This window comes from Melanotaenia boesemani, chromosome 20 (genome assembly GCF_017639745.1).
Source record: "Melanotaenia boesemani isolate fMelBoe1 chromosome 20, fMelBoe1.pri, whole genome shotgun sequence".
NCBI lineage: Eukaryota > Metazoa > Chordata > Actinopteri > Atheriniformes > Melanotaeniidae > Melanotaenia > Melanotaenia boesemani.
In genome coordinates, this window is record NC_055701.1 from 25700586 (window position 1) to 25728535 (window position 27950).

General features: G+C 42.5%; 1 protein-coding gene and 1 non-coding gene across 2 annotated transcripts; both read right to left on the reverse strand.

Moving 5' to 3' along the window:
• Nucleotides 1-3007: 3007 nt before the first annotated feature.
• On the reverse strand, nucleotides 3008-20300 carry cfl2 (cofilin 2 (muscle)). Its single transcript, XM_041971220.1, has 4 exons — nucleotides 20164-20300; nucleotides 12466-12773; nucleotides 10836-10912; nucleotides 3008-4045 (listed from the first exon to the last, which is right to left on the reverse strand). The coding sequence occupies exons 1-4, from the start codon at nucleotides 20164-20166 to the stop codon at nucleotides 3933-3935; spliced, it is 501 nt and encodes a 166-aa protein (XP_041827154.1). The 5' UTR covers nucleotides 20167-20300; the 3' UTR covers nucleotides 3008-3932.
• LOC121631897 lies at nucleotides 8492-8577 on the reverse strand. Its single transcript, XR_006008829.1, has one exon. It is a non-coding gene; the product is annotated as a small nucleolar RNA SNORD53/SNORD92 (small nucleolar RNA).
• Nucleotides 20301-27950: the final 7650 nt, after the last annotated feature.

Genomic DNA, 27950 nt, shown 5'->3' on the forward strand with positions numbered 1-27950 from the left:
GGTTTTCAGTCTGGTGATCATCGTGTTACTGAATCAACCTCTAAAAGCTTTTTACAGATTTGATAGAATTTACTGACTTTAGTGCTTTGAATTTTTAGATTAGATGTTAGATCCTTATTAGACTTTTTAAGAGGTCCATAAAACATGCAGGGCTTAAAGTAAAAAAAAAATCCTGAGCCTGAACTTTTTTTTCCAAGGAGCGGAGGTGCAGTTGATCTGATGCATACACACTATAGGCAAACAACTTTTGGCATTGTGCTTGGCAGGGCATAAGATGACCTACAGTTTAAAAGTGAATTTTAGAAAGTAAAGGTAATAATAATATAAGGACATGTGAAACTCAGTCAGTTAAATTATTCATTTAACAATCACTTAATTTAGTAAAGGGCAATTTAAAAAAAACTGTTACAGAGCAACAGTGAACTTTAGGTAACATTTTAATTTTAAATTGCAACATTTCCATCGCTTTTGTTCAAAACAATCTCAAATTAGGTTATAGAAAATACAAAACAAACAAATGCAATTTAATACACTAAACTACAAGTCAGTTCAATTAACAACAACAGCGACAAAAAGGTTTAAGTGCTCCAAGTTATCCAAAACTGAATAAGAAATTAATAGAAAATAAATACAGTTTACTTCAGAAACTGAAAACTTCTAAACTGAAGCCTCCAGTGCAATCACCACAGCTCATTAACACGTTTTTTTCCTGTTCTGTTTCTTCTTTTTTGGTTGGGCTTTGACTCCTCTCCTCTCCTTTTTAACATGGATCAGTCACTGGGGCCGCTACGTCAGCTGTGGCTGTTGCTCCAGGTGTTGTGCCCTAAAGTGAATGTCTGCCAAAAATTGATTATACGGCCGCGGGAGCGCGCGCTGCCTGTTAGCGTCGTTTCGCTCAGCTTCTCTCAGTTGTCTGCGGCTCTTCCTCTCGGTGTAAAACCGACATAGTACGCGAATGCAAGTGACAGTATGTCTAAATTAACAAAGAAAGGTCTATCAGTTTTTGGCAGGCAAAAACCACTATTCTGAAGCCGAATTCCACCTTAAAGGGTTTTGGAGTGGATGCAAGGAAGTAGATGCCATTCATCTGTAAAATATGTCTCACCTGAACAAACTGTAGCCATTTCAAGCAACATTTTTGTTTTTTATCGACAATTACAGGGTCCATGATCAGCTATTGATATGTTAAAACGATTATTCTGAGACCAAATTCCACTTTAAAAGAATAAGAGGTGGGTGTAAGGTACTACTTGGCCAGTAATGTGCACAGTATAACTCTTGATTGATATCAGACCACTTTAATGTAGATTCTGCGTTTTATTAACAAGATTGGACTCTAATAAATAAACTTTGTAAATCGACACACACTTTCAATAAACAAGCACGAGACAAACGCGCGAAACCTAATCAGTAAAGCAGCATGGCTGGATATCTTTCTGATTACAGCACGTCTTCATCTGCAGTGTTAATAAATCCGCTTAAGCACTAACAAAATCATACTTTCTTTGTTAATTTAGACATACTGTCACTTGCATGGGCGTACTATGTCGGTTTTACACCGAAAGGAAGAGCTGCAGACACAGAGAAGCTGAGAGAAACGACGCTAACAGGCAGCGCGCGCTCCCGCGGCCGTATAATCGATTTTTGGCAGACATTCACTTTAGGGCACAACACCTGGCAAACGACTTGTATGTTGGAGAGCATGAACTGCTGCCGGGGTCTCCTTCGTGGCGTCATAGAACTTTTTTGCCACTAGTTGCATACACCAGCTTCTTCGAGCACAACACAGAAAAAAGTAGACCTACCTGATTCTCTTAGTTTCTGGCACCAGCTCCCAAAAAGCTTGTCGTCTCCACCCTTCTATCTATCTATGGCCAGCGCCATTTGGTTCTAAGGCCGCTGTCAATTAGGACGCCTTTCCCTGGCTTCCTGAATTTACTCTCCTTTTTTTTAATCTGATTTCGGTGAAACAACCATCGGCTTGGATGCTGCGTTCAAGACCACTCGGAGATAACGTTCACGCTACAGGTTAACTCGGCGGGAAAAACGAAGTGTGGCATATTGTCACTATTTGCTGAACACTGAAAACATATGCAGCAGCAAGTTCTGCTTATTTTCCAAGATGAATACGTGTAATTTCTAACATTGTTCATTGTTCAATTCATTTTCTACAATTCAGAGTCAATTCAGAATCTCAACCACTATACCCATAGTTAAGTTTTTTTTCCTGAATCATAGTGAAAAGGCGGAGATCCGGTACGGTACCGGAATACTTTAAGCCCTCAACATGTTTAAGGGATTTTCAGAAGTTATTGTCGAGTTTGACGGACTACACTGAGGTCACAGTGGAAACCACGAGGTTCTGATGACACCAGACATCACATTTCAATAGTTTTATCTTCTTTTCATCAGCTTCCTGTTAAATCCAGAATAGATTTTAAAATTCTTCTCCTCAGATATAAACCTCTTAGTGATCAAGTTCCATTAGCTCTTAAAGATCTCAGTTCCAGTTTCCCCCCCACAGAGAACTTCCATCTCAAACTGCAGATTTACTGGTGGTTCCTAGAGGTTCTAAAAGTAGAACGGGAGGCAGACCCTTCAGTTATCAGACCACTCTCTGCTGGAGAATGTAGAGACATCTAAAGTTGTCTTTCATTTGTGCTCGTCTTCTTCCTCAGCAGGAATCTCTGGATTAAAGTTCTGCTGCTGGTTGACCCCTTTCCTGTCCTCTCCAACTGGTCCAGATTGCACTATAATGAACAGGACTGTCTGTCTTGAGATGATTTTATGAGCTGGTGCTGTATAAATGAAGCTAAATTGAATTGATACATGTTCCTTTACTTCTATCAAAACTGAGGTGTTTCGTGATCTGTGTGCAGAACCTTTTCACCAGCAGGTGTTGAACCTGCCGGACATTTAAGATCACAAACAGGAAGTACCTGTAAAGCAGTGTGTGTGAATCTGCTCTGTGATTGGTGGAAGCAGAGACAAAGCGGGAGGCTTCAGATCTGCCACAGGCTTTTTATTGCAAAGTGGCTTCCTGTGATCTCAGAAACAACGTTCCACTTTAAGGCTCCAGATATTGTTGTGGGGGTCATCTCTCACTGCTGGGGTCAAATCTGCTTCCTGTAGTGCTTCTTTACAAAACAAAAGTGCACTCTAACTCTGCTGTGACGGTTACATTCAAACTGAAATAAGGCGACGACCAAACAGCTAAACGATGGGAAGTGTGACAAGTATGAAAACTGAGGTAAACAAACCTTAGTGTGGGAACATAAATACAGAGAATTTAACATCAGGATCTTTTATGTCTCAACCTGTAGTGTCTCAACAAAAAGTGCTGGATATTCATCATCTCCTGAATGCATAGTCTAACACAATGTGTCTGCCTGGTTGAATATACTGGAAAGGATACAACAGTTTACAATAATAAATAAAGTCATATGTAAAAAGCGTCATGAGTGCGACCCGTGTGCGGCAGGAGGCAGTGCTTTGTGGCGCTCTCTCCCCACACGTGGCTGCTTCCTTCATGTAGACTTTTTGGCAAAACTCTGGCTGTGAGAGAGAGAGAGAGGGGAGAGAGAGAGAGGAGGGAGAGGGGGAGAGAGAGAGCGAGAGCGAGAGACAACCTTTCTGGGGTTTGGTAGTGTTTTTTGTCGTTTTGTTTCTGCCAGGTGAACAGAAGTCACATAGCAACAAACTGGGAGATGTTTGCATATAATTATGTTAATGAGATCTCCATGTTGGGGGGAAAAAAAAGCAAAAAGAACCAAAAACAAAAACAAGGAGGTCTAAAGACGCTAACTCCTTCATGACATGGATATAGACAGAGCAAGCTGCTGGGTGAAGTGGCGGTGTTCAGGTGGGGTTGGTTGCTTCGGTCCTGATGGCACAGCGGTTGGCTTGACTCCGCTCAGCTTGCCACTGTGACATCACAGCGGCTTGCCCTCCAAAGACACCACCACGTTACCGCCGAGCTTCTCAGCCAGCGTAGTGCGGTCCTGGATGTCGTCCAGCCCATTCACCTGCCACTCGTGTTTGATACCTGAGGAGACACACCTGAGAGTCACTGAGGGCTCAGGACACCACACCTCAATCAACGAATCACAAAACAGTTTAAGGCAATAACATAGCTGAGGTCACCACAACCAGGATAAACCGGAATAACAGTAATGTACAGACAAGTGATGGTTTTATCTGACACACCCTGGTTTACTAAAGACCTGAACCTGTACTGATGCTGCTACCTCATGTCAACCTTTAAAAGTGCAACCTCCGATTAACTCCACATATTACAGTCATCATTTTAGAACAATCACAACCCAAATCCAGAAAAGTTGAGACTCTATGGAGAAAAAATCCATATCGTACATTTAAAATAACTTATAGATCTGGAAAAATCACTGTGATCATATTTTAGAGTTGAGCTGATACGGATGTTGGCATCAGAAACACACCGATCCTGGCAAAAGTAAGAGGACCAGGATCAGCAAGTATTTCTGTCTAAAGACAATCCAACACCACAGGATCATAAATCTTTGTTCATACGCCCCCAGACACACACACACACACACACACGAAGTTACGCAGTCTTGCCTGATGATTGGAGTTAGGAGGTGGAGAAACGTTTGTCTTTTTTGTTTTTTTATTGATTAACATTATTTACAATATAATCAAGAAAAATGTTTATGCCGGAGGATTTAATATATAATTACACACCTTAAGATAAAAGAAAATAAATAAAAAGATATAAACAGGGCTGGGCACGTTAACGCGTTAATGCAACGATTAATTAATGCCTTAAAGTTTCTTTTGTCACGCGTTAAGGTTTTTTTTTTTTTTATGGGAAACTGCTCCTAAAAGACAATGAGAAACTTTTTATTTATTTATTATTTTAATAAATGTGGTTTTAATTTAAGCAAGACAGCAAAGTGTAAGTGTAAGACATGTTTTCTGACTTTTACAAACGTGAAGCATAAATCGGGTCTTCTTCTGCCTCTGGTTCGGTGAATCTTGGTCGTAGCGAGATGAAACTTCCAGCTGTGGAATCTGTGAGATGTGAGCTTTCAGTAGAGGAGCCGTTTGTTCGTGTTCATGGGGAAACATCATCTCTGTTTACATGTTTTTCAGGCTTTGTGAACCTGGTCTTGTAAATGTTTGTTGATTTAACTGTTTGGTGGACCCAGAAATGGTTTTACTGGTAGCTGAGATTCTGGACTTTCTGTGGATACCACACATGTTTATAGTTACATCTACAGACCTGACGCTACACCCGGAAACGAGATGTTAACCCTTTAACTCCCGGTAGCGGTGGCTGCAGGTGCAGTCAAGCTAAGAATGAAAGGTTAGAGAAATTATATCCAGAAATCTGGATAATGAAGCAGTGAAGGTGCATGGATGGAAGTTATTGTGCATATTGTGAATATTTCTCTCTCCTCACCATCTAGAAGCTGTGAGATTCTCATCCTGCTTTCTGTCTGTTCACCTGATGCTGATATTCATCACATATTGTTCCTTCTGTGTTTAGAAGGAAGCAGCTTCACAGCTTTAAATTCATCCTGCTGACTTTTTACCTTTTAGTTAGTAAATCCTGAACATTTCATCCTTCTTTCTCATAAATATTTGATTTTATAAATATACATGAAGAAATATTTTAACTGTTGCTGTTTAAAGAGAAAACTGCTGATAAACCTGTTTATGTGTTCAGTTCAGGGGTCTGCAGCCTTTCCAATCCAAAGAGCCATTTTTGTACAGCATTGGATGGTCGGATTGGCCGGTGATTATGGAATTATCGGTTTACATGTCATACCGATGCTGGCCTTCTGTAGGCAGTTCTACCTGTGTCTAATTTTGAACGGATTCTCACTTGGGACCCTTTGGCTTGCTTAAGCGATGTGGATTCTCCAGACAATACACTGGCTCCTTGTGGCCCTTGTCCACTTACATTTACCGTGGATCGCATGGTAAGCTCCAATAAAATGACTCTTACTCCATAAAATCGACTTGGTCCACTACACTGCGCCATTCCCGTAATGCTGGCCGGGGTGTTAATCAGTGTCCTGTCCAGCCTGCCTAGCTCGGCTGACTTTGGTCAAGAGCAATTCCACCACTGTCAGCTTCCGCCTCCTTAACATCCACTGTCTCAGCAGCAAAGGGCATCTGATCCAAGATCAGATGCGGATCAAAGCTAGACTTTTTGTACCAGACTTTGGTTCACTCAAAGAGTCAGCTCTGCCAGGGTTTGTTTACTCTACCTCACTGTTGCCTGGATCCTCTCCTACAATTATTGCTACCATCTAATAACATCAGCACTTGACAAGGACTTTTTAAATGACTTCTTTAACCTCCTTACACTATTCTCATCTCTGTCTTCATATGCAATTATTCTCGGTGACTTTAATATTCATATGGACAATAACAGTAATGCTCTCTCCAAAGACTTTTCATCCTGTCTAGAAAGTTTTGCTCTGCAACAATACATTAATTTCTTAACTCACTATAAAGGTCAAGTTCAGTGTGTTGCTCAGGGACACCTCGACATGAGCTCAACAGGCTGAGGATTGAACCCTCTACAAGACGACCACTCTATCCACTGAGCCACACCGCCCCACTGTCAACCTCCATCTGTCCAGAATCATTCTCCCCCGAACCTTCTCATTCCGCAATGTTAAGAACATAAACATTGAGACTTTAGTCCACATGCCAACTGCTCACCTGATGACCAGGTTTCTCACTATAACAATAATCTCCATACTCTTCTGAATGCTCAAGCTCCACTTAAAACCAGATCTCTTTCACCCGCTCTGCACCCTGGTTCACTCCTGCCCTCCGTCAACTCAAATCCCAAGGATGGCGACTGGAATGACTTTACAACAAAACTGGACTCACTATACACAAAGAAATGTAGAATAATCATGTAATGCTATAAATTCCGCTTACTACTCTGGTGTAATTCAGTCCAATCAGCACAACTCCAAAACTCTCTTCTCACCAATATTACAAAGCTGCCTGACTCTCTTCTCCACCACATGCAATCCACTGGTTTCTTTGTCTCCATCTCTGAATTTATCCTCAAATCCAAACCCTCTACCCGTCAGCTCGAACCAATCCCTACAGCTCGTTAAAACCTGCCTCCCCTCACTTGCTCCCCTCATCACCAACATCCTTCACTCCTCCCTAATCTCTGGAACCGTCCCTCTTGCACTCAAAACTGCTACCGTCACACCTATTTAAAAACAAAAAAAAAAAAAAAAACTGGCTTGGACCCCACTAATTTTAATAACCTAAGTCCAATTTCCAATTCACCCTTCATTTCCAAAATACTACTACTCACCACATCACCCCATCTTACAACAACTTCACCGGCTCCTCATAAAACAAAGAGTTCACTTAAAAATTCTCCTCGTTACATTCAAAGCAATCCACAATCTGGCCGCGCTACATATATCTGACCTCCTGCACATTGCTACTCCAGTCCTCCTCCTCTCTCAAGCTTCTTGTCCCCCCGCCCGCCTCATCACTGTGGGGAGCCGAGCATTCAGCCGCTCTGCTCCCCACCTCTGGAGCTTTCTTCCCCCTGATATCCGTGTACCATAGGCTCTCTTCCACTCTTCAAATCACAACTCAAAACACACTTGTTCAGACACACACATCATCTAGTCACACACACACCATCTTAATGTTGTCCTCTGTTCTGTTTTGTTCTTGTTTTTAAATGTTTTAATGTTCTTCTGTGCAGTGTCCTTGGTTTGAAAGGCGTTTTTAAATAAAATGTATTATTATTTTTATAATAGATGTCATCACTGGGCTCACTGAGGTGCCAGTTGATCCTCTGAGAAGGAAAATGACCACCTAATGCAGAAAACTTATGGACGAGTGAGCATACGGCTGCTGGCGAGAGTGCTATAGGATCAATAAAACCTGCCACGTGTTCATCATAGTTGCATCCAGCTGGTTCCAGAGGGTCTGTTTGAATTTTACAGTGAATGTAGAGAACAGAGTTCATCTTTCATTGTTTGTTTTCTCTGTTTTCTCTTTTCTCTCACAGCTGATTCAAAGCTCTGCATTCATATTAAAGTCAAATAAAGTGATCCACCCCAGCTATTAACGTCTTGGTTTAAAAAAATTAAAATAAAGAAAAATCAGGTGACAGACTGGGAAAAGCAGAAGACTATCACGGCAAGACGAAGATGAACACCAACCATCGTTTACTGCTAATGGAGTGTAAGTGAAGCAGCAGTCTGTAGCCCATTTTCTGCCTTGTTAGCCAACAAATTTACAAAGCTAACGGCAACACTGTAGGCGTATCCATGACCAACAAAACAAGGTTGTTTTGGAAACATCGTTTGTCACTGCGCATGGCTATGACGACGATTGAGATGATCACATTTCTGCATGTGAACACGTCAGATCTGATCATTTTACTTTCCGATTACTTAGCATTATCAGATTTTATGGTCATGTAAACAGGCTCCTTTTAACTGACAGCGGATTGGTCAGACAGCCAAGAGAAAATGTGACATCATATGATGCCATCAGCTCAAAAAGCGAAACCATTTCTCAGCATCATCACTCCGAACCACAGCCAGTCATAGAGCCCGTTTGCACGCACATAGATACAGTTATCAGATTACTTCAGTCATATAGACAGCATGATCTGATTACGAGAAATCAGATTAACACAACCAGATTTTTCCCCAACTTTGTCTTCTTGTATGTAGACCCGTATATAAGATTTTCTTTTTTGTTTTGTTTTTAAATATAAGAGTGTGTGCAAAAAAAAAAAAAAAAAACTGCATTGCTTCTGTCACTTTAACTTTCTCCATTAAAAAGAACCCGAAGTCGGAGTATAAACAAACTAAAGATTTCCTGTTTAGCATCTTATTAGCTCCCACATTAGCACAGCTGATTGTGGGCACCCCCATGTTTAACAAGGACTGAATGTTTTCAAAATAACAGGCACTCAAATTAATTAGTCATTGTGCAGAACTTGATTGGCTGTTATATCCATTTATGTTGATGCAGGTGTTTTGAAACAGGGATACATGGAAAACCTGCTGGATTGCGGTGCTCATAGGACCGAACTGAATAACCCTGATCTAGAACATGGCAGAGATGATGCAGAACAACATATAAAAGTACATTAAATGCTGTATTTACTGACCCTTGGACATTAACGTTTACTCAAGGAAAGGTCAGTTAACACTAAATATTTGTTTGCATTGGCGTGCTGTAAAAACTGGCAAATTTTGCGAATGGTTATTAATCATGATTAATTTCTAAGTTGTGATTAATCTGGTTAAAAATTTTAGTCATTTGACAGTGATAGTTAACTTATTCTGATCTGGGTTTCTATACTGCGCAAAGCTACTGGAAATAACTTTAATCCGTCTTTTATTAAAAACTGAACCGTCTGATGTTATTGATGTGATTTACATGACGGCAGGTCATAGCTGCTCTCTGCGAGTCCCACCTGATGCCTCACACAAGCATGCGCACAGAGTTGACTTGCACACGTCGGAAAACACGCCAACGAGCTGAAAATCAGACAAAAATATAAGTTTTTTCAAAACTCACACAGGGAGGTGAAGATGGAAACACTCACGGTCTAGCGAGGAGCAGCCGGAGTAATTCTCCTGCTTCAGTTTTACACCGAGAACGTCACGTCCATCAGTGGAACGCGCACAGCTGAACAAGCAGAATCTATCGTCACTGTAGGAATTTCTGAGTCCTATAACCGCTTAAAATTGATACCATATTCTTTATATGTTTTATTAACATCTACACCTAATCTGTATTCTATATTTTAAAGCTGCACAGCATTGGAATTCTTTCTTTTTTACGTCATAACCTGAACTTCTGTCTGGGTCAGCACAGGTGACGCCGCACAGACAGGAAGCTGCAGCGGTTCAACTCTCATCCAGCTTTTCTGCTTCATGTTGCTCAGGTACGGTGAAAAACTCTTAAATTATTGAGGATAACAGATAACAACCACATGAGCAAATTCTACCTTATCCTAGTTCTACGGCCAATTTCCACCGGGTCCGTGTGTGCCACGTTATGGCTACGCTGCAGCCTCCAGAGCTAACGCAGCTGTTTTAGTCAATGGTTTGTTCAGAAAATGAGACGGGAGCAGTGTAAAAGTGTAAATTCCCCCCCCACCAAAAAAAAACTCCCGTGCAGATTTTTGATCACTGAACTATGTAAACATTACGTCATTAATCGGTCAGGATGTCTCAGGGTTTTTTTTCCCCCATCATGGACGACGAGATGTTTATCCTGGAAGTGGAGAATCACAAGGTTCTCCACTTCTCCTGTGATTTCCTGATCTCGCTAATTCAGCTACACTGACCACAACCTTGGGCACATCTGACAAGCTCCTGGTTCGAACCGACCCGCCGCGGAGGTAAGAATGAACCCGTGGCGCAGCCGGAACGCGGTGCACACGGAACGCGGAAATTTACAGTAACATGCGCCGCTGTTAATTTCAAACTAACACACTACTCTGTCTACAGCTGTGGATCAGAGCCAATCAGAGCTGAAGACTAACACCTTCTCTTAGCTTTTTGTTGTTTTTTTCTTAATAACCGTGTTATTCTTCTCCGAGCTCGGGTGCAGAGGAAATTAACACAGAATACACTTCAGAGATGATTTTCACCTGGATCTGAGAAATGAGGAAAAAAAAAGTCATAACATTTTTGGTAGCATGTGTGACCAATCTCTAACCCAAGTAACCTGGTTCATTTTTCACATCTTCATTTTCCCCAGCTCATAATTCAGCATTATGTTTTGACTATTTGAGGACCTCGGGCGACTACAGGTGTCCCAATGCTCACCTGTAAACTTCTTTTTGATGGCATCTTTAGAGCTGGCGTAGATCATCTTGCTCTTCAGCGGAGCGCTCTCTGGAGCCCTGTGAAGCAGGAGGACATCCATTTGAGATGGGACATTTAAAAGAAGAATTTTAAATTAAATACCAAAACACATAAAATCTGCCAATCTTAAAACATTTTAATACCAGCAATTTATTACTCAACTGTAATACTGAGATCATCTTTCATAAAGTCCTACAGCGACATCAACAGCAAACAGCAGCATAAGAAAAGGACTTTAGAAAAACAAGATAATAAAGAATTAAACTACATAAAAGAGTAAACAACAGGGGTATCACTTATTTTCAAGTAAACATGCAGTGTGTTTGTTGAGTAAGGTTAAAACTAAAGGCTTTAGTAAGGCACTCTGTGTAGTCGGCTTCACCACAACTTCTACCTGCAAATAGAAAAGCTGCTCTGATCAGCAGGAAACTGATGGTTATGGACCAAAATTCAACATCGTTTGGTCGGTGGTGTCTGACAAACCCAATCAGGTTATCATACAGCACTATTTAAATAAACATTTGAACAGGAGTGGAGTTTACATCTGGAATTCAAGGTGAGTTTTTATAAAAACAAATAACCTAATTATATGTACAGACGATCAAAAAACTACTGGCAGGTTCATAAATCCACTGCAGCTACATCAACCTAACCTGTAAACTGCAGCTGGTCACCTAAACTCTGGGGATTTTAAAGGTTGATCACAGCAAACCAGCAGCTGGCACTTTACCCCTAAAATTCTGAGCCATTTATTTTTTTTTTTAATATAGGAAACTGGATTTAGAAGCTGAGCACTTTTAATCCAAGTCAACATGCATCTCTTGTTTTAGATCAGCCTCAGCCGTCAGATTATAAGGCTAAAATGATGTAAAATGAATGTATGAACAGATATAGCAGCATAAAGGCCGACCAGAAGAAACAGATCAACAGTGACCAAGCCTTTTCTCGTCTGCATCGTTCTCTCAAGTCTTGGCTTTCAGGAGAAAAATATTGGCATTGAAACAACAGAAACTTTTTCCATATTTCCAATTTTTTCTCATTTTTAGTTATTTATGCTACTATTTACCTGCTATCCTCACTAAACCAACTCCAACTCAGAAACGTCTTCTTGGCTTTATTCCAGCCATAGAGGAGCATTATTTTTCTTCTTTTCAGACACACATAGATCACTGAAGTCTGAATAAAACTACGTGTAGTGGCTGGATTGTAAACCTCCTGGACGGGATAGAAATGCCTGGAAAAGCTTCTGTAGATCACCTACGGGGGTGCCAGGGATCTGGCTGAGTGTTATGGGTTAAAAAATTTGCTAATAAGAGAACATATCTGAGCATGAAGCTGCTGCAGACAAGAGTTACCATGGTAACCTGGGGAGCATTTACAAAACGCTCTCTCCGTCTAGAGCGCTTCAGTGTCAGGTGGAAACAAACTGAAGCAGAGATAAAACCCAATAGATCTAAAAAAAGATGTTTTCTAAAAAAATACTCGTTCACAAGAGCAGGTTAAATTATATATAAACAAACCATCTTGAACTGATTGACGGTGACTGATCTGGTAGAACCCCTCAACACCCCCACCCCAAACAGTACTGTACCAGAAAATGAAAACCAGGTCCTCCTTCTTGGACTCCTTTGTTTCATAGGTGGCATCGTACAGGCCGTATCTACAGTCATCGGGGGGGAGGAGCTTGACAAAGCAGGCATAGGGGTCGTCCACAGTCTCTCCAATGTCTCCCACCAGGATCTCCTTTCCCTCTTCCACAATGATCTTTTTCCTGTCTTCACTGAGACAAAACAGCACTGCCTTCTTCCTCTTCTTCACTTCATCCTGAGTCGAAGACTTCCTCACCTTCATGTCGTTGAACACCTTGATGACCTCATCGTTCACTGTCACACCTGATGCCTGCAGAAAAGCAGCAGCACACGTGCACTCGTCAGATCCAACTGGAATAACAAGTCTGCTCCAGTTCACACTGAAAAAAGGTTTCTGGTGATAACAGTCAAACTGGGACTGACGCATCTCCGCGACTGTTACGATACGAGGGTTTTCGGGTTAAACCAGCTCTGGGCTGTATGGTGTTCAGCAAACCACATGACAGCAGTAACGTACTGAGCTGCTTATCAGACAACACGAAGACGACATTAACCAGTAAGAGAAACACATTTCTGTGTGGAAGTGAAATAAAAGGACTATAACATTGTTAGATAAACTATCTTAATTTTCTAATTTCATTGTTGCTGTTCATTTTTATGCCAGTTACAGAAAATTATAACCTAAAACTTTATCTACTCCATGAAATGATAAAATATCTCAGTTTCAACATCTGGTATGTTGTTTATGTTCTATTGGGAATAAAATATGGGTTGATGACATTTCTAAATCATTGTTTTCTGTTTTTATTTACATAGCAGCATCCCAGTATATCCCAGCCTCCCATTCCACAGTTCACTACAACAATCAGCTCAGCTTCAGTCACGTTTTTCTTTAGGGAAAGAATTTGAACTAAAACAAACTTCAACACTTAACTGATCCTGTCTACCATCATTCACACACACACTGTGTTTTAGCTTGATGTGAACTTTTTTGTGTCAGTGCTGATGACAAAACTAACTCAGGGGGGACGTCGGTGTCTTCTCCGTCTGTTATTTAGTTTTTAAGGTGAATCTTCGTTGGTGGCAGGACGGGGTTGTGTACGCGGTGGTGTCGGTGTCTCTAAATGCCAAATGTGATGTCAACACTGTCACACTTTCTCAGCACCTCAATCAGCTGTTTATTAAGTGTAATAAGGAGGCTAGTTCTCCCTCAGCTTTAAAAAATCCTGGAGGAAACGATGGTGTTACGTTAACCTACAAGAAACCTGTTATTCTGTGTGCTGATGTGTAGTTAAATAACTTGCCTTTCTTCATAACGGATTTTATAACTGAGGCGACTTATAGTCCAGAAGATATGGTATTTTATTTATTTTATGTTAAATTTGCATTGTGAATTTTTCTTTCTATGGAGCATGCATTAAGTACCAGTTGTACTGATGAATTTATCTTTACATTTAGACTATAGTTGTTTGCTATAATGACTATTTTGCCAAAAGGATTCACTCACCCATCCAAACAATTGAAACCAGGTGTTCCAATCACTTCCTGGCCACGGGTGTATAAAAATCAAGCACCGAGGCGTGCAGATTGTTTCTACAAACATAAGTGAAGGAATGGCTCGTTCTCAAGAGCTCAGTGAATTCCAGCGTGGTACCGTGACAGAATGCCACCCGAGCACCAAGGATAGTCCAAAATAATCCACAGTCGACTGTCAGCGGTATCATGACTCAGCAGGGTCGGCAGATGCTGAGGCTCATACTGCACAAAGGTCTGCAACTTTCTGCGGAGCCGATTGCTACAGACCACCAGACTTTATGTGGCCTCCAGATCAGCTCTGGACTGCTCCCAGCTTTTCCTGTTCCAACATCCCTGTGCACCAGTGCCCAAAGCAGGTCCATAAAGACCTGGATGAGGATCTTGGTGTGGATGAACTTGATTGACCTGCACTGAGTCCTGACATCAACCCGATAGAACACCGTGGGGATGAATTAGAGTGGAGGCTGAGCTTCTTGTCCAGCATCAGTGTCTGACCTAACAAAAGTGCTTCTGAAGGAATGGCCAAAAATATTCCTAAATCTTGTGGAAAGCCTTCCCAGAAGTGTTGAAGCTGTTATAGCTGCAAAGGGTGGGCCAGCGTCATGCTGAACTCATCTGATTAAGAATGTGATATCTATTAAGTTAACAGGGAAGGCAGTCAAGGCACGTGAACCAATACTTTTGGCAATATAGTTTATAAACAATACAATGAGTGATGTTTACTGGCAAAATATTATTTATGAAGCCCTCTCAGCGCTCCATTACTGCGACTAAAATGTGAGACAGTGAGAGTGAATTTTTCATCTACTCGCGCAATGGCGACCAATACATTTGCCGGTTTTTTTCTTGTAGAAGTTATAATTTAATTTATTTTGTCTCTAACAAACTTCTGCTCCCCTCTTCAGCCCAGTAGTTCACAGGAATGCACAAATTAGCTGTTGGTGTCAAACTAACTTTAATAGGAGAAAAGAAGACGAACACAGTTTACTCTTCCCAATGAGGAGCGGGTGCTGTGCAGACCCCTACCCCGTCCAAAAGCACTCATACGAGGCTTGGTCTTCTCGGAGCAGCACACAGCTCCCAGCTGCATTCAGACGACGTTCGCCTCTGTTTCATGACCAGGCTGAAAATGAAACGTACAAAGCTGCTGCTGGAGGATCCTGCGCTGGCTTACCGTCAGATAGTAACGTCTATTAATGAAGAGTGCGGACAAAAATATTTAAAAAGTTGTGTAACATGTTGTAGATTCTTGATCAGAGAACAGCTGGAGCTGCTAGTTCAAGTTTTTATAACTAATGCAGTGAAAATGAGAGGAAATGTGAATGTTTGCTTTGCAAGACGATTTCAGTGAGCGCCCCTAAATTTTCTGCTTGCGCTCCTAAAAGTTAAAGTTAGGGGCCACTGAGCCCTGCCTCTGATGCACTTTAACGTTAAATATCTTTTTCTCTACTCCATTATTTTCTTGGCCATGACTCATGACTTATATGAAGCTAAATGAAAACCTTTCTCAGATGTCAAAACATGTCAACAGAGTTGCATTTTAAACATATAATGGTCACAAATAGTCTGGAACTCATGTTCCTCCACAACAACACAGTGAGCTGTTTTTTTCTGACAATGTAAAACTAAAGGCACCTACTTTCCATACTTCATACCCACTCTACCATTAACAAAAACCAGTCACGTCATAACCAGATCAACAACAACAAAAAAAACAGACTTAACTTTTACTTCAGTGTTTTTACACTTCCAGGGTTTCTGCTACGTGTAAATGATCGTGGTGCACCGTCACGGCAAAATAAAAGCCGCCATGCGTTCAGAGTTACGATTTTTGATGTTACAAATGTAAATCATATTGTATGAATGAATCCATATGAACGTAAAGTTGTGTTTATATGTACAATAAACAAGTGACCGGGTTATTTCATATTAACATGAAACTTCCGTCTGTGGCAGGGCGGTGGTGCTGGTGTCTTTAAAGTGGAACTACACCCCCCTACTTTTGGCGTAACTCCACCAACTGCTGAATTAGAAAAGTGGCTGAAACAGCAAGGATTAGAGTGGGAGGTGACGGGTGATCAGGGGGCGGAGAGTGGGAGGGGCGGGATAGCCGGGCAGAAATGATTGACAGACAGCAGCTTAGCAGCCACTAGAACGACGCAAAGCAAGATTCACAAAGCAGCTACACCACAGAGTGTTTTTGAGGTGGAAGACTTTCCCTCCTGAATCTCCTCAGCTACACATGAACCAGGTGGTCCTGAACATATCAGCCTGAGCCGTTAGCGCTGTTAGCTGCCTGTCAGCAGCTCCAGCAGCTCTGGAAAGCTGTGGAGACTCGCGGCAGTTTGTGGCAGCTGCAGGAAGTTGCTGCTGCTACGATTTGAGCTGCTGTCTGTCGCAAGATGAGGATCAGCAGGTAAAGAATAAAGTCCTGTGTTACTTTTACACCCTCAAAAGCACAAATCCGTCCCATTGCAGGAACATTTCATCAGAAACTCTGTGAAAGAAGAGAAGTCTGAAACTAACGAATCTAAGCCAGATAAGTGTTGGTGGGCGTGGTTTTCTATGCCTGCAAGGTGAGGACCCGCCCACCTGCATCTGGAGGGAGGGGCTGCGAGGTTTTTAAAATACTCGTGGCGTAGATAACCTCTCTATGTAACGAAATAAAAACCCTGTGGAGAGCATTATGAGCGATTTTTAACCCATAAAATCCTGTTTTTAAAATAAATTTAAAAATACAAATTTTATCAACAGTATAGGTGGTTTTCATCACAATTACGTAATACTGTGATGTTTACAGCTCAAAAAACACATTTTTGGGTGCACTACCCTTTAAGGCCTCAGTACTGCCAACAGATTTGCAGATTGAGAGTTAATATTTTAATTTATCAGGAGGTATCAGAAGTCACAACTAATATTTTTGGATGTTTTTCTCTTCTTTTTTTTCGTTTTAGTTTTTCTATGTTCTTCTTTTTTAAGAATAATAATAAGAATAATAGTAATAATAAGAATAATAGTAATAGTAATAGAGCATTGGTGCAGTTGTAGAGGACACACAGTCCTTACAGCTGGGCGGATAAAAACACCGTCTCACACACCCATATGTACATACTGTGTTGAAGTTCACATGCACCTGAGCAGACTGTCACACGCTGGTGGATGTGGAAAATAAAACATTAAAGAATCCTGTTTCTTATATATTTTATATTTATAGGCATTTTATCAGTATATACAACCGGGACGCAGTAAAAGCAGCAAACAGCATGTTCCAGAAACGTTGCTTTTAATGTGAACAAACATATTTTAAACACAATCGCTCTCATCCGTCTTTCTTTACAGGTGCTGCTGATTTTTCAGGAAACATCATGTAAAAAGTTATCTGCTTTATGCTGTTGGTTAATTGACCACTTGATTACTGAAACATATATGTCACCATCTTTTGGGACCAACGTGAAACTAACCCAGTTTTCTGTTCAGTTTGTGGAGATGTTTAATAGACGGAAACATTTTACAACATCAGTATGATGATTGGGGAGTTTTGTAGATGTTTTCTTATATCTACAAGTCCTAACTAAAGTTCTTACTAGAGGGGGAAAAACTCTGAATGTGTTTGTTGATGCTGTACTTATTTACAACCATTTTAGTGTTTCTGCTTCTCTGAAAGACTCAGCTGGAGCTTGTTTTGTTAATAAAATGTTTAGATACAGAGTTTTATCTATTACATTTAGTAAGAACTGGGTTTTTTGTTTGTTTAGTCTGTTTAGATTTTAATTTTAAATAAAATTACAGTATGAACATCTGTTTAGTATTGATGGAGCTTTGAGTTTTAATTTGAATAATCACTAATATCATGAAAAATGTCTTATGCAACCTCTGAATAGAAACAGATTTGGATTTTGGTTCTATTTGAACCTCGTAGATAATTTTTGAAACAAATATTTAGAAATCACTTAACTTTTTTACAGTATTTATTACATATTTTATCCTTAATATTTGAGCATAACTGTTTTAAGCTCCTTATAAAGTTTAGAAGCTAAAATAATCCATGTTTAAATTAGTTAATCTGTTCTGGTGCTTGCAATTATATTTTATATAGTAATTAATAATTATTAATTACCAGCACCAGAAAGAACTATAATTGCTCGGTGACCCAAAATTTGATAACTCAAGTTTAAATAATTAATAGATTTGTAGTTATTTGTACAGAGTAATGTAATATTGAAGTAGTCTGGACTAACAGTCCGGATCAGGGTTGGATGATGGCGGGAAAGAGGCGCTGCATTCGCTCGGTTGCCATCACGACGGAACCTGACAGTGAGGGATGTGTTAGTTAAAATGACAACCACATGGCTGAAAACATTGACTTTCCAGTATATTTCTAAAAGCACGAGGAAAACTTGTATCACGACAGGATTAAGATTGGCTTGGAAATGCGATAATGCCTGAGATGAGTGAGTTTTTCCGAGTGCAGGAGCTGTGGTGGTCCGTGGAGCAAAGGATGACAGGTAAGGGAAAAGAGGGTTCGGGGAAGGTAGAACTTTTAGCGCTGGAGGAAAGTCCCCTGACGGTGGGCTGCAACCTCCAGCGAACATTTGCGGAATGCTTAGAAAAACTTTCCATGTCGACATCCAGGAAGCATCAGCTTAAGGTAACGTTCCTGCAACCTTCAGCAGACATTTGGGAGACACTCTCCAGTCAGTGAGGCTTGATTCTGTTACCTGTAGGCTGCATATTTGTACACATTCTAGTCATTCCACAACATACACAAGACATTTTATCAAGTAACACTTTTCTCTCCTCACAAGGAACTACCAAGCTTAGTGGTACTGTGCTGCTTAAGAGTGTATTTGATGCGTACACCCAACCACCCTCTCAACCTGATGTGTGCTAACCTGGTCTCCTCTAGCACCTCATCAAACTGACAGCGTTTTCCAGTGGAAGGAGCTGTTTTTACTTCAGCGCTCACTAATCCAACGCTGTCAAACCCTGTGATCTGCCAACACCCACAATAATTTAAATAATGCATATTTTAAATGTATTATGTGCTACACAAACGTCTAAAGACGACACAGATCACACCATGGAACTGCTGGAGAACGTAGCTAACAGTGAAGCTGCAGGAAAAATAAGGAATGCAAACTAAAGTCATCATTCCACCTTCACATACAATCCACTCTGACTTTATACAGGTAAATGCCTCGAACAAATAAGCAGACGTGTTGAAATGCTGAATCCGTGCTGCCGGTAACAGGAGAAATGTGGGCTCTGAGTTTTAGTTTCCAGGTTGGGAGATAAAAAAAATGTCGCAATGATTTGTCATTACGATCATGACAACGGTTGTGGTTGTTGAAAACAACGCACTTCTTTCCCGTGTGGACGGACGAGGCTTCAGCGGAGCTGGACGGGAAACGGATCTCGATCAGGAAACTGGTCTCAACACCAGCCCAACGTCATTTTCACAACGCCCACATGCCGTAGCTGCTATGTGAAACAAAATTTTACATTTCATTCAGAAGATCAAATGAGTTAAACAAGAAACAGATTAATTATTGGTTAAAGTAATCACCTCGCCAGTTTCCGCCTCGTACATGTTATAAATAACAAAGCAAACGTTTGAGAGCAACCGGTTGAGCGGTGAATCACTAATAGCTCAGGAGCCCGCAGGCCGCCCCCACACAGGCCGCACCGTCATGGTCTGACTCGGTAACGTGGGAGAAACCGAGCCCCCCGGTCCCGCTACCACGGTCCATTGAGTTCCATTGGCCTGGTTCGGTCCGGGCCGGTGTGAGGGTTGATAGGCCAGGCAGTAGCATAGCCTTATTAAGATGGCCGCCTCAAGCCACACGGCCGGAGGGCAGGGGCGGCCCAGCTCGGTGTGGGTCGGACCGTCTCAAAACCACACCATTTAATATCTGTTAAACCGATTAAGTTCATTTAATGACAGGTGGTAAAGTCGTGGTACCAGAGCTGTTTGAAGCACCGGGAACATCGAATAATCATTGGAATCTGCGTGCTAGTAGGAGCGGCAGCCATGCTAGCTAACAACACGCTACGCGCCGTCCAGCCTAACGGTGTGCCGGTGACCTGCAGGATCCGAACCGCATATTAGTCCATTTTTCCTAAACAAAATTCAATACGAAGGGCCGCATCCTATCAGTTCTTACCATTTTTCTGGGGTTTCTTTGCGCTGCGTCGCTTTCTGATCAGCGTTTCTCGGGCTGTACAGTAGCAGGGAATGTAGCCGGCCGACCGGAGGAGCAGGAAGGAGAAGGGAGCCGCGGGGCGGGGCTACACACCCAGACTTACCAGAACAGAATTTTTTTAAATCACAGAAACTTTATTTATAGTAACATGTGGAAACCAATGAATGGTGATCAAGTAAAAACTAACTTTGTGCGCTTTCTACAGTACCAGGAATGTAAGATGTGTAGTCCAGATTACATGACAGGACCATGTGAAACACGAGGTTTATTAACTCCAACCTGTCCGACATGTGCGTTGAATACGGCGGAAATAACCGAGTCACGACTTCCTTTCTAGCCCTTCACAACAAACAAGAACAATCTCTGTTCAACAATTTCTGAATTACAAAAAGCCCATGGGCCGGTTGTTAAAAAAATAATCCGGATAAAAGCAATCCTGATTTCGTAATCCATTTTTCTGGACAGCGGATCCCGTAATCCGTCTTACATTTTTTCCCCGGTTGTTCAAAGAAAAATAGGATTGGATCAGTGGTGTAGTCTACGTGATATGCAGGTATACGCCGTATACCCACTAGAAAAGGTCACAAATTTCCGTATAACCACAAAAAAAATGCTCAAAGATGCGTATCAACATGTTTCGTGACATAACTTTCACTTTCCCGGTCATAAATTAGCCACGAAGCCGGCCCGTTTAGACCATGAGGAATTCCGTCAAAAGTGACGTTGAGCCGCCGCAGAGAGAAAGCAGCTTGGCCGTCTGTCCTGCTCCTGACCTGCGGTCCTATCAGCTGGTGGCTGGTTGCTAGACAACCGCGAATTAAAGAGTGGCGGATGAGAGGAAGAAGAAGATGCAGCAGAAAAAAGAAGAGGAAGAAGATTTTTTTTGGGGGCGGTACGAGTAGTTAGTGGAGAGGGAATGTAGAGAAAAAACATGAAAAGACAACAAAGTCAAATCACACTGTTTCATTGTGTCAGTGTGTGTGTTGCTACTGGTGCTGTTTCCACTGTCGATTCTGGAGACACTACAGCTACACACTACAGCTACACGCTACAGTTACACACTACAGTTACACACTTACGGGCGGGGAGGAGAGTCTGACGCTGTGGTCCAACCTAGGCCCTGTTTTCAGAAAGCGGGTTTAGTGAAACCTCAGAATTGGTGAACCCAGAGTTGCGCTTTAAACTTAGTTTGTTTTACCCGCTTTCTGAAACGGGGCCCCGGTGAGTCTGTGTGTGTGTGCGCGCGCGCCTCCTCGTAGAAGAGACTTCTACCTGGCCGGTCTTGTGGACTGAGAGTCAGGTAGGGGAATTTAAAAACAGGCATCATTGGTTAGAGTGGAGAAACGGAAAGTTAGGTAAATGTTGGACATTTAAAGCTGGTAGAAACTATTTAAATGTACAAAGTTAACGCTATATTAGCATGTTATTATGGTTAAATAAAAATTAAGATAAGTCATCTTAAATGTCCATTAATAAGGACACCTTGTACACCATCAAATAAATAACTTATGTGTGTTACATGTAGTTGTCTCATTATTCAAGCTATTCCAAGAGTGGAACGTTTGCCTCTATATTTTTTCATGAATTTTTATTTACTGAAAATGGATTTGTCTTGTTCTGTCAGTGGCTGTTCAGTGGTTAATTAAAGTGCAGCTGTTAATCAATTCACATCAAACTTTATTTATAAAGCATTTTTCTTGCCAAAGGCAAAACAAAGTGCTTTACACGATGTTAAAAATGTATGCATATTAAAGTAAAACAAGCCTTCACACACTATATCCATCCATCCATCAATTTTCTTCCGCTTATACGGAGTAGGGTTGCGGGAGCAGCTGCCTAAGCAGGGAAACCCAGACTTCCCTCTCTCCGGCCACATTCACCAGCTCATCCGGAGGGATCCCGAGGCGTTCCCAGGCCAGCCGAGAGATGTAGTCCATCCAGCGTGTCCTAGGTCTTCCCCGGGGCCTCTTTCCGGTGGGACGTGCCCCGAACACCTCACCAGGGAGGCGTCCAGGAGGCATCCTAGCCTCATCTGGCTCCTCTTGATGTGGAGGAGCAGCGGCTCTACTCTGAGCCCCTCCCGGATCACCGAGCTTCTCACCTTATCTCTAATGGAGAGCCCGGCCACCCTGCGGAGAAAACTCATTTCGGCCTCTTGTATTCCGGATCTCGTTCTTACGGTCACTACCCATAGCTCATGACCATAGGTGAGGGTGGGAATGTAGATCGACTGGTAAATCGAAAGCTTTGCCTTTTGGCTCAGCTCCCTCTTCGCCACGACAGACCGATGCAAAGTCTGCATCACTGCGGACGCCGCACCGATCCGCCTGCCGACCTCCCGCTCCATCCTTTCCTCACTCATGAACAAGACCCCGAGATACGTGAACTCCTCCACTTGGGGCAGGACCTCATTGCTGACCCGGAGAAGGCACTCCACCCTCTTCTGGCTGAAGACCATGGTCATGGATTTGGAGGTGCTGATTCTCATCCCAGCCGCTTCACACTCGGCTGCGAATTGCTCCAGTGAGAGCTGAAGATCACGGCCCGATGAAGCCAACAGAACCACATCATCAGCAAAGATCAGAGATCACCCAATCCTGAGGCCACCAATCCGGATCCCCTCAACACCTCGGCTGCACCTAGAAATTCTGTCCATAAAAGTTATGAACAGAATGGGTGACAAAGGGCAGCCTTGGCGGAGTCCAACCCTCACTGGAAACGACTCTGATTTACTGCCGGCAATGCGGACCAAGCTCTGACACCGGTCGTACGGGGACCGGACAGCTCGTACAAGGGGGGCCAGCACTCCATACTCCCGGAGTACCCCCCACAGGAGACCCTGGGGGACATGGTCGAAAGTCTTCTCCAAGTCAACAAAGCACATGTAGACTGGTTCAGCAAACTCCCATGCCCCCTCCAAGACCCTGAAGAGAGTGTAGAGCTGGTCCACTTTTCCACGACCAGGACAAAAACCACACTGCTCCTCCTCAGTCCGAGGTTCGACTATCCGATGGCCCCTCCTCTCCAGCACCCCTGAATAGACCTTACCAGGGAGGCTGAGGAGTGTGATCCCCCTGTAGTTGGAGCACACCCTCCGGTCCCCCTTTTTGAAGAGGGGGACCACCACCCCAGTCTGCCAGTCCAGGGGAACTGTTCCCGATGTCCCTTAAGGCTCTGGATGTTGTAGGGCTGTCTTGGCTGACACGCCTCTGCAGCATTGCATGAACTCTGGGTGGACCTCATCCACCTCCGGGGCCCTGCCATCTAAGAGCTTTTTAACCACCTTAGCAACCTCAGCCCCAGAGATGGGACAACACCAGGGTCCCCAGACTCTGCTTCCTCATCGGAAGATGTGTTAGTGGGATTGACAAGGTCTTCGAAGTATTCTCTTCACCGCCTCACAACATCCCGAGTCGAGGTCAGCAGCCCCCCATCCCCACTGTACACAGTGTTGATGGAGCACTGCTTTCCCCTCCTGAGCTGCTGGATGGAGGACCAGAATCTCCTTGAAGCCATCCGGAAGTCATTCTCCATGGCCTCTACAAACTCCTCCCATGCTCAACTTTTTGCCTTAGCGACCACCGAAACTGCGTTCTGCTTAGCCTGTCGATACCCATCAGCAGCCTCTGGAGCCCCACAGGCCAAAAAGGCCCTATAGCAGAGGTCCCCAACCCTGGTCCTCAAGGCCCACTATCCTGCAGGTCTTAGATGTCTCCCTGCTGCAACACACCTGATTCAAATTAAACGGCTCTCTGACAGGCTCTGCACAAGTCTGCAACTGAGCCATTCATTTGAATCAGGTGTGTTGCAGCAGGGAGACATCTAAGACCTGCAGGATAGTGGGCCTTGAGGACCAGGGTTGGGGACCTCTGCCCTATAGGACTCCTCCTCAAGCTTAACGGCATCCCTTACTGCTGGTGTCCACCAACAAGTCTGGGGGTTACTGTCACGACAGGCACCGACTACCTTGCGGCCACAGCTGCGGCTGGCTGCCTCCACCATAGAGGCAAGAACACAGCCCACTTGGACTTATGTCTCCCGCCTCACCCGGGACATGGTTGAAGCTCTGCCAGAGATGGGAGTTGAAACTCTTTCTGACAGGGGACTCTGCCAGACATTCCCAGCAGACCCTCACAACACGCTTGGGTCTGCCAGGCCTGACCGGCATCCTCCCCAACCATCTGAGCCAACTCACCACCAGGTGGTGATCAATTGATAGCTCCACCCCTCTCTTCACCCGAGTGTGCGGCCGCAAGTCTGACGATAAAACTACAAAGTCAATCATCGAACTGTGGCCTAGAGTATTCTGGTGCTAAGTGCACATGTGTAAACTCTTATGCTTGAACAAGGTGTTCGTTATGGACAATTCATGACGAGCACAGAAGTCCAACAACAAAAGACCACTCGGATTCAAATCAGGGGGGCATTCCTCCCAATCACGCCCCTCCAGGTCTAGCTGTCATTGCCCACTTGGGCATTGAAGTGCCCCAGCAGAACAAGGGAGTCCCTGAAAGGAGTGCTCTTCAACACCCCCTCCAAGGACTCCAAAAAGGTTGGGTACTCTGAAATTCTGTTTGGTACATAAGCACAAACAACAATCAGGACCTGTCCCCCCACCTGAAGGCGGAGGGAAGCTACCCTTTCGTCCACCGGGGTAAACACCAACGCACAGGCACCAAGTCGGGGGGCAATGAGTATGCCCACACCTGCTCGGTGCCTCTCACTGGGAGCAACTCCAGAATGGAAGAGGGTCCAGCCCCTCTCAAGGACAGTGGTTCCAGAGCCCAAGCCATGTGTCGAGATGAGTCCAACTATATCTAGCTGGAACCACTCAACCTCGTGCACCAGCTCAGGCTCCTTCCCCACCAGAGAGGTGACATTCCACGTCCCTAGAGCTAGCTTCTGCACCCGAGGATCAGACCGCCAGGGTCCCCGCCTCTGGCAGCTGCCCAGCTCATAGAGCCTTATATGGTAAAAAAACCTGTGTGTGTCTTATAGAATACTTATACTCGGATACTATATATTTCCCCTCTTCGAGACTATAATTTAGAGTCTTGAAAAAAAAACTAACTACATAAGACTGAAATTAAATAAACACATATGAGAGCCCCAAAAGGAATCATAAATGCCCAAAAGAGCCATCGACCCATCGGACCCCTTTGGGCCTAAGTCGTGCCTAGCAATTCTCACCTCCAGAAACAAAAAATAAGCACTCGAGGTCACCTGTATGTATCTACATAATAAGAGACATAAAATATTATCTATCCACCTAAGACTAAATCCTTTATGTATGGGGGTATTTTTCTATCTTTAATCAAGAGCATAATTGTTTGCTTTGAGAGCAAGATGTCGGGTTTTCATGCTCAAATATCATCTTGCTCTCTCTCAAAACTCTGATCGCACACTCAGAAAGTCCCCTCTTGCTTTAAAATATATTGTTCTTCCTTTCAAAACTCTGTGCTCAGACTTGGTCACTTTCCCTCACACTCAGACACATTCTCTGCTCTCTCAAAACTTCTGCTCTTGGATATTTTTCCTCTCTCTTGGGTTGCTGAAAGAGCTGTCTGTCAAACCTCCTCTAGCCAATAGAATACAAGATAAATCGAGAAACCAGTCCTCACCTTCTTCAGGGTGCACTTGTTCTCCAAAATATAATCTAGAGCCATGCCATGTTTCAGCAATGTCAGTCTGAGACTCTTCTGTGAATTAGATTAATATTCAAATCCTCTGATAGTTTCATTGGCAAAACCCTGCAGGGTGTAAGTAATATTATTAATGTGATCTGCTAAAAATATCACTCTATACCAATGAAAAATACCAGTTCCCCACTTTTCTGCCAAACTTATTCTCCAATGATAAAATTCCAAGTTATGAAACTGCGCTAACGCCCTATTCTTCCTTGTCTCAGGAATAGCAGTATACTGAAACTACACTGACCCCTGAGCCTTCTGAACTGTCAGAACTGCACATGGAAGCTTCATTGTTGCCATGTAACAACATCCTGTCCATCCATAGGGCAAACATATCTAGGTTTTATCTCTACAAATCCACCAAATATTCTTAAAATTTTCAATTGTCACATTCACCAATAAACTTTGATTCTTAACAATCAACGTTCTACTTTGTGCACAAATTGGTGCATGAAAAGAAACTGTATGTTGATCATCAGTAGCCCTATGTTTAACTACATCAAACTGCATCATATAAAAGTCACAGTCTGGTATTCCCATAAACATCCCATACCTGTTATGGGTGTCATTTTTCATCATCAAAATTTTAGAGGTCACATATGTCACTACAGGTGTCTGTGTTACATTTACAGAATGTGTTGTCACTAAAGGCACTTGTAGTTGTGTTAGTGGAAAATCCTTCTCTTAAAACTTCACCAGCACGAGTCTCAGAAATAACAGAAATTAAATTTGTTTCTACTCTTGTGGAGCTATTTGTTCTAGCTAGATGTGTAATTACTGTAGGCACTGGCGTTGATATATTAACACCCTTGACCATTCCTGAAGTCAAAATTGTAGTTGTCATCTGTCTGTCATCAGTCACCCTTAGGGTAGACATCACCGTCAGTTGTTTCTGCACTTTTGCTGTGGGTACAGTCACTTGGATATAATCTAAACTTTGTGTCACAAGAATCATCTTGCAGATAGTATATCCTGATCTCTAATAATTCTGAAAAGGTACAAATTTAAATTCTACATTAAAATAAGTACATGTGTATTTTCCTTGATCTTCCCAGGTTGCATTATTCAGAACTAGTGTACAATATCCATGCACTGCAAACAATTTCATGTTATTGAACAAAGCAAACTTTTTATTTAAAGGAACTTTACTAACATCAGATCCTGACCACACTATATCACCCCTACTATTTCTCCTCTCAGGAGGATATTGGGTCCCAGTATTCCATTTCCCACAATTATATGGAAGATAAACTGTGTAATCTAAGTGTAATTGTAAGCAAACATGATGCACTAATAGCCTCCAAAACTGCGGGGGAGAATTTAGTTTCATTATTGCCTTTTTTGGTTGGAGTGGTGATGTCAATGGCATGCCATGGTTGTCAAGTTCCCTGTTTTATTAGCCATGTAGGACTCTCCAGTCCTATTAGTATTCATCACTACTAGAGTTACAACATTAACGCTATATGGTAAATCTAATTTCACACCATGTCTTCCTTCACTCTTTAACAGTGAAACATAACAAGAACACTTACAGTCACCTTGATCTTTTTGCTGAATTTTTCGTACTAAAAGACTATAGTTTCCTTCAATCTTCACTCTCCTATGATTGTTGAGTAGCACAAACTTTCCTAGTGGTGATACCACTGATAGATCAAGCCCTTCACCATAATTATCTTCCCACAGTACTTTAACACTTCCTTCTCCACCAGCGTCTTTTGGACACTGTCATGGAATTTGACAGTCGTTAACGTGACGTTAAGTTACTTTATTGTTGCCATTTTCATCAAGACACCCTACACCAACCAACCAGAATGACTAAAACTGACTGCTTATATAGTAGACAAGCTTAATTGGATTATACCATTTACATGGGTTTCCAAAGAGAACTATATACAAAGAAATAATGGAAAAAAATTTACGTTAAAAGTTTCCTAGAGACTATACATATATATACAAACCCAAACTACTACTAAAAAAATCATACTAAATAATCTAACCAATCAGTAAAAAACTATTGAAAATTGTTCCCCACAAGTCCCCCTTAACCTCTTTTTAACC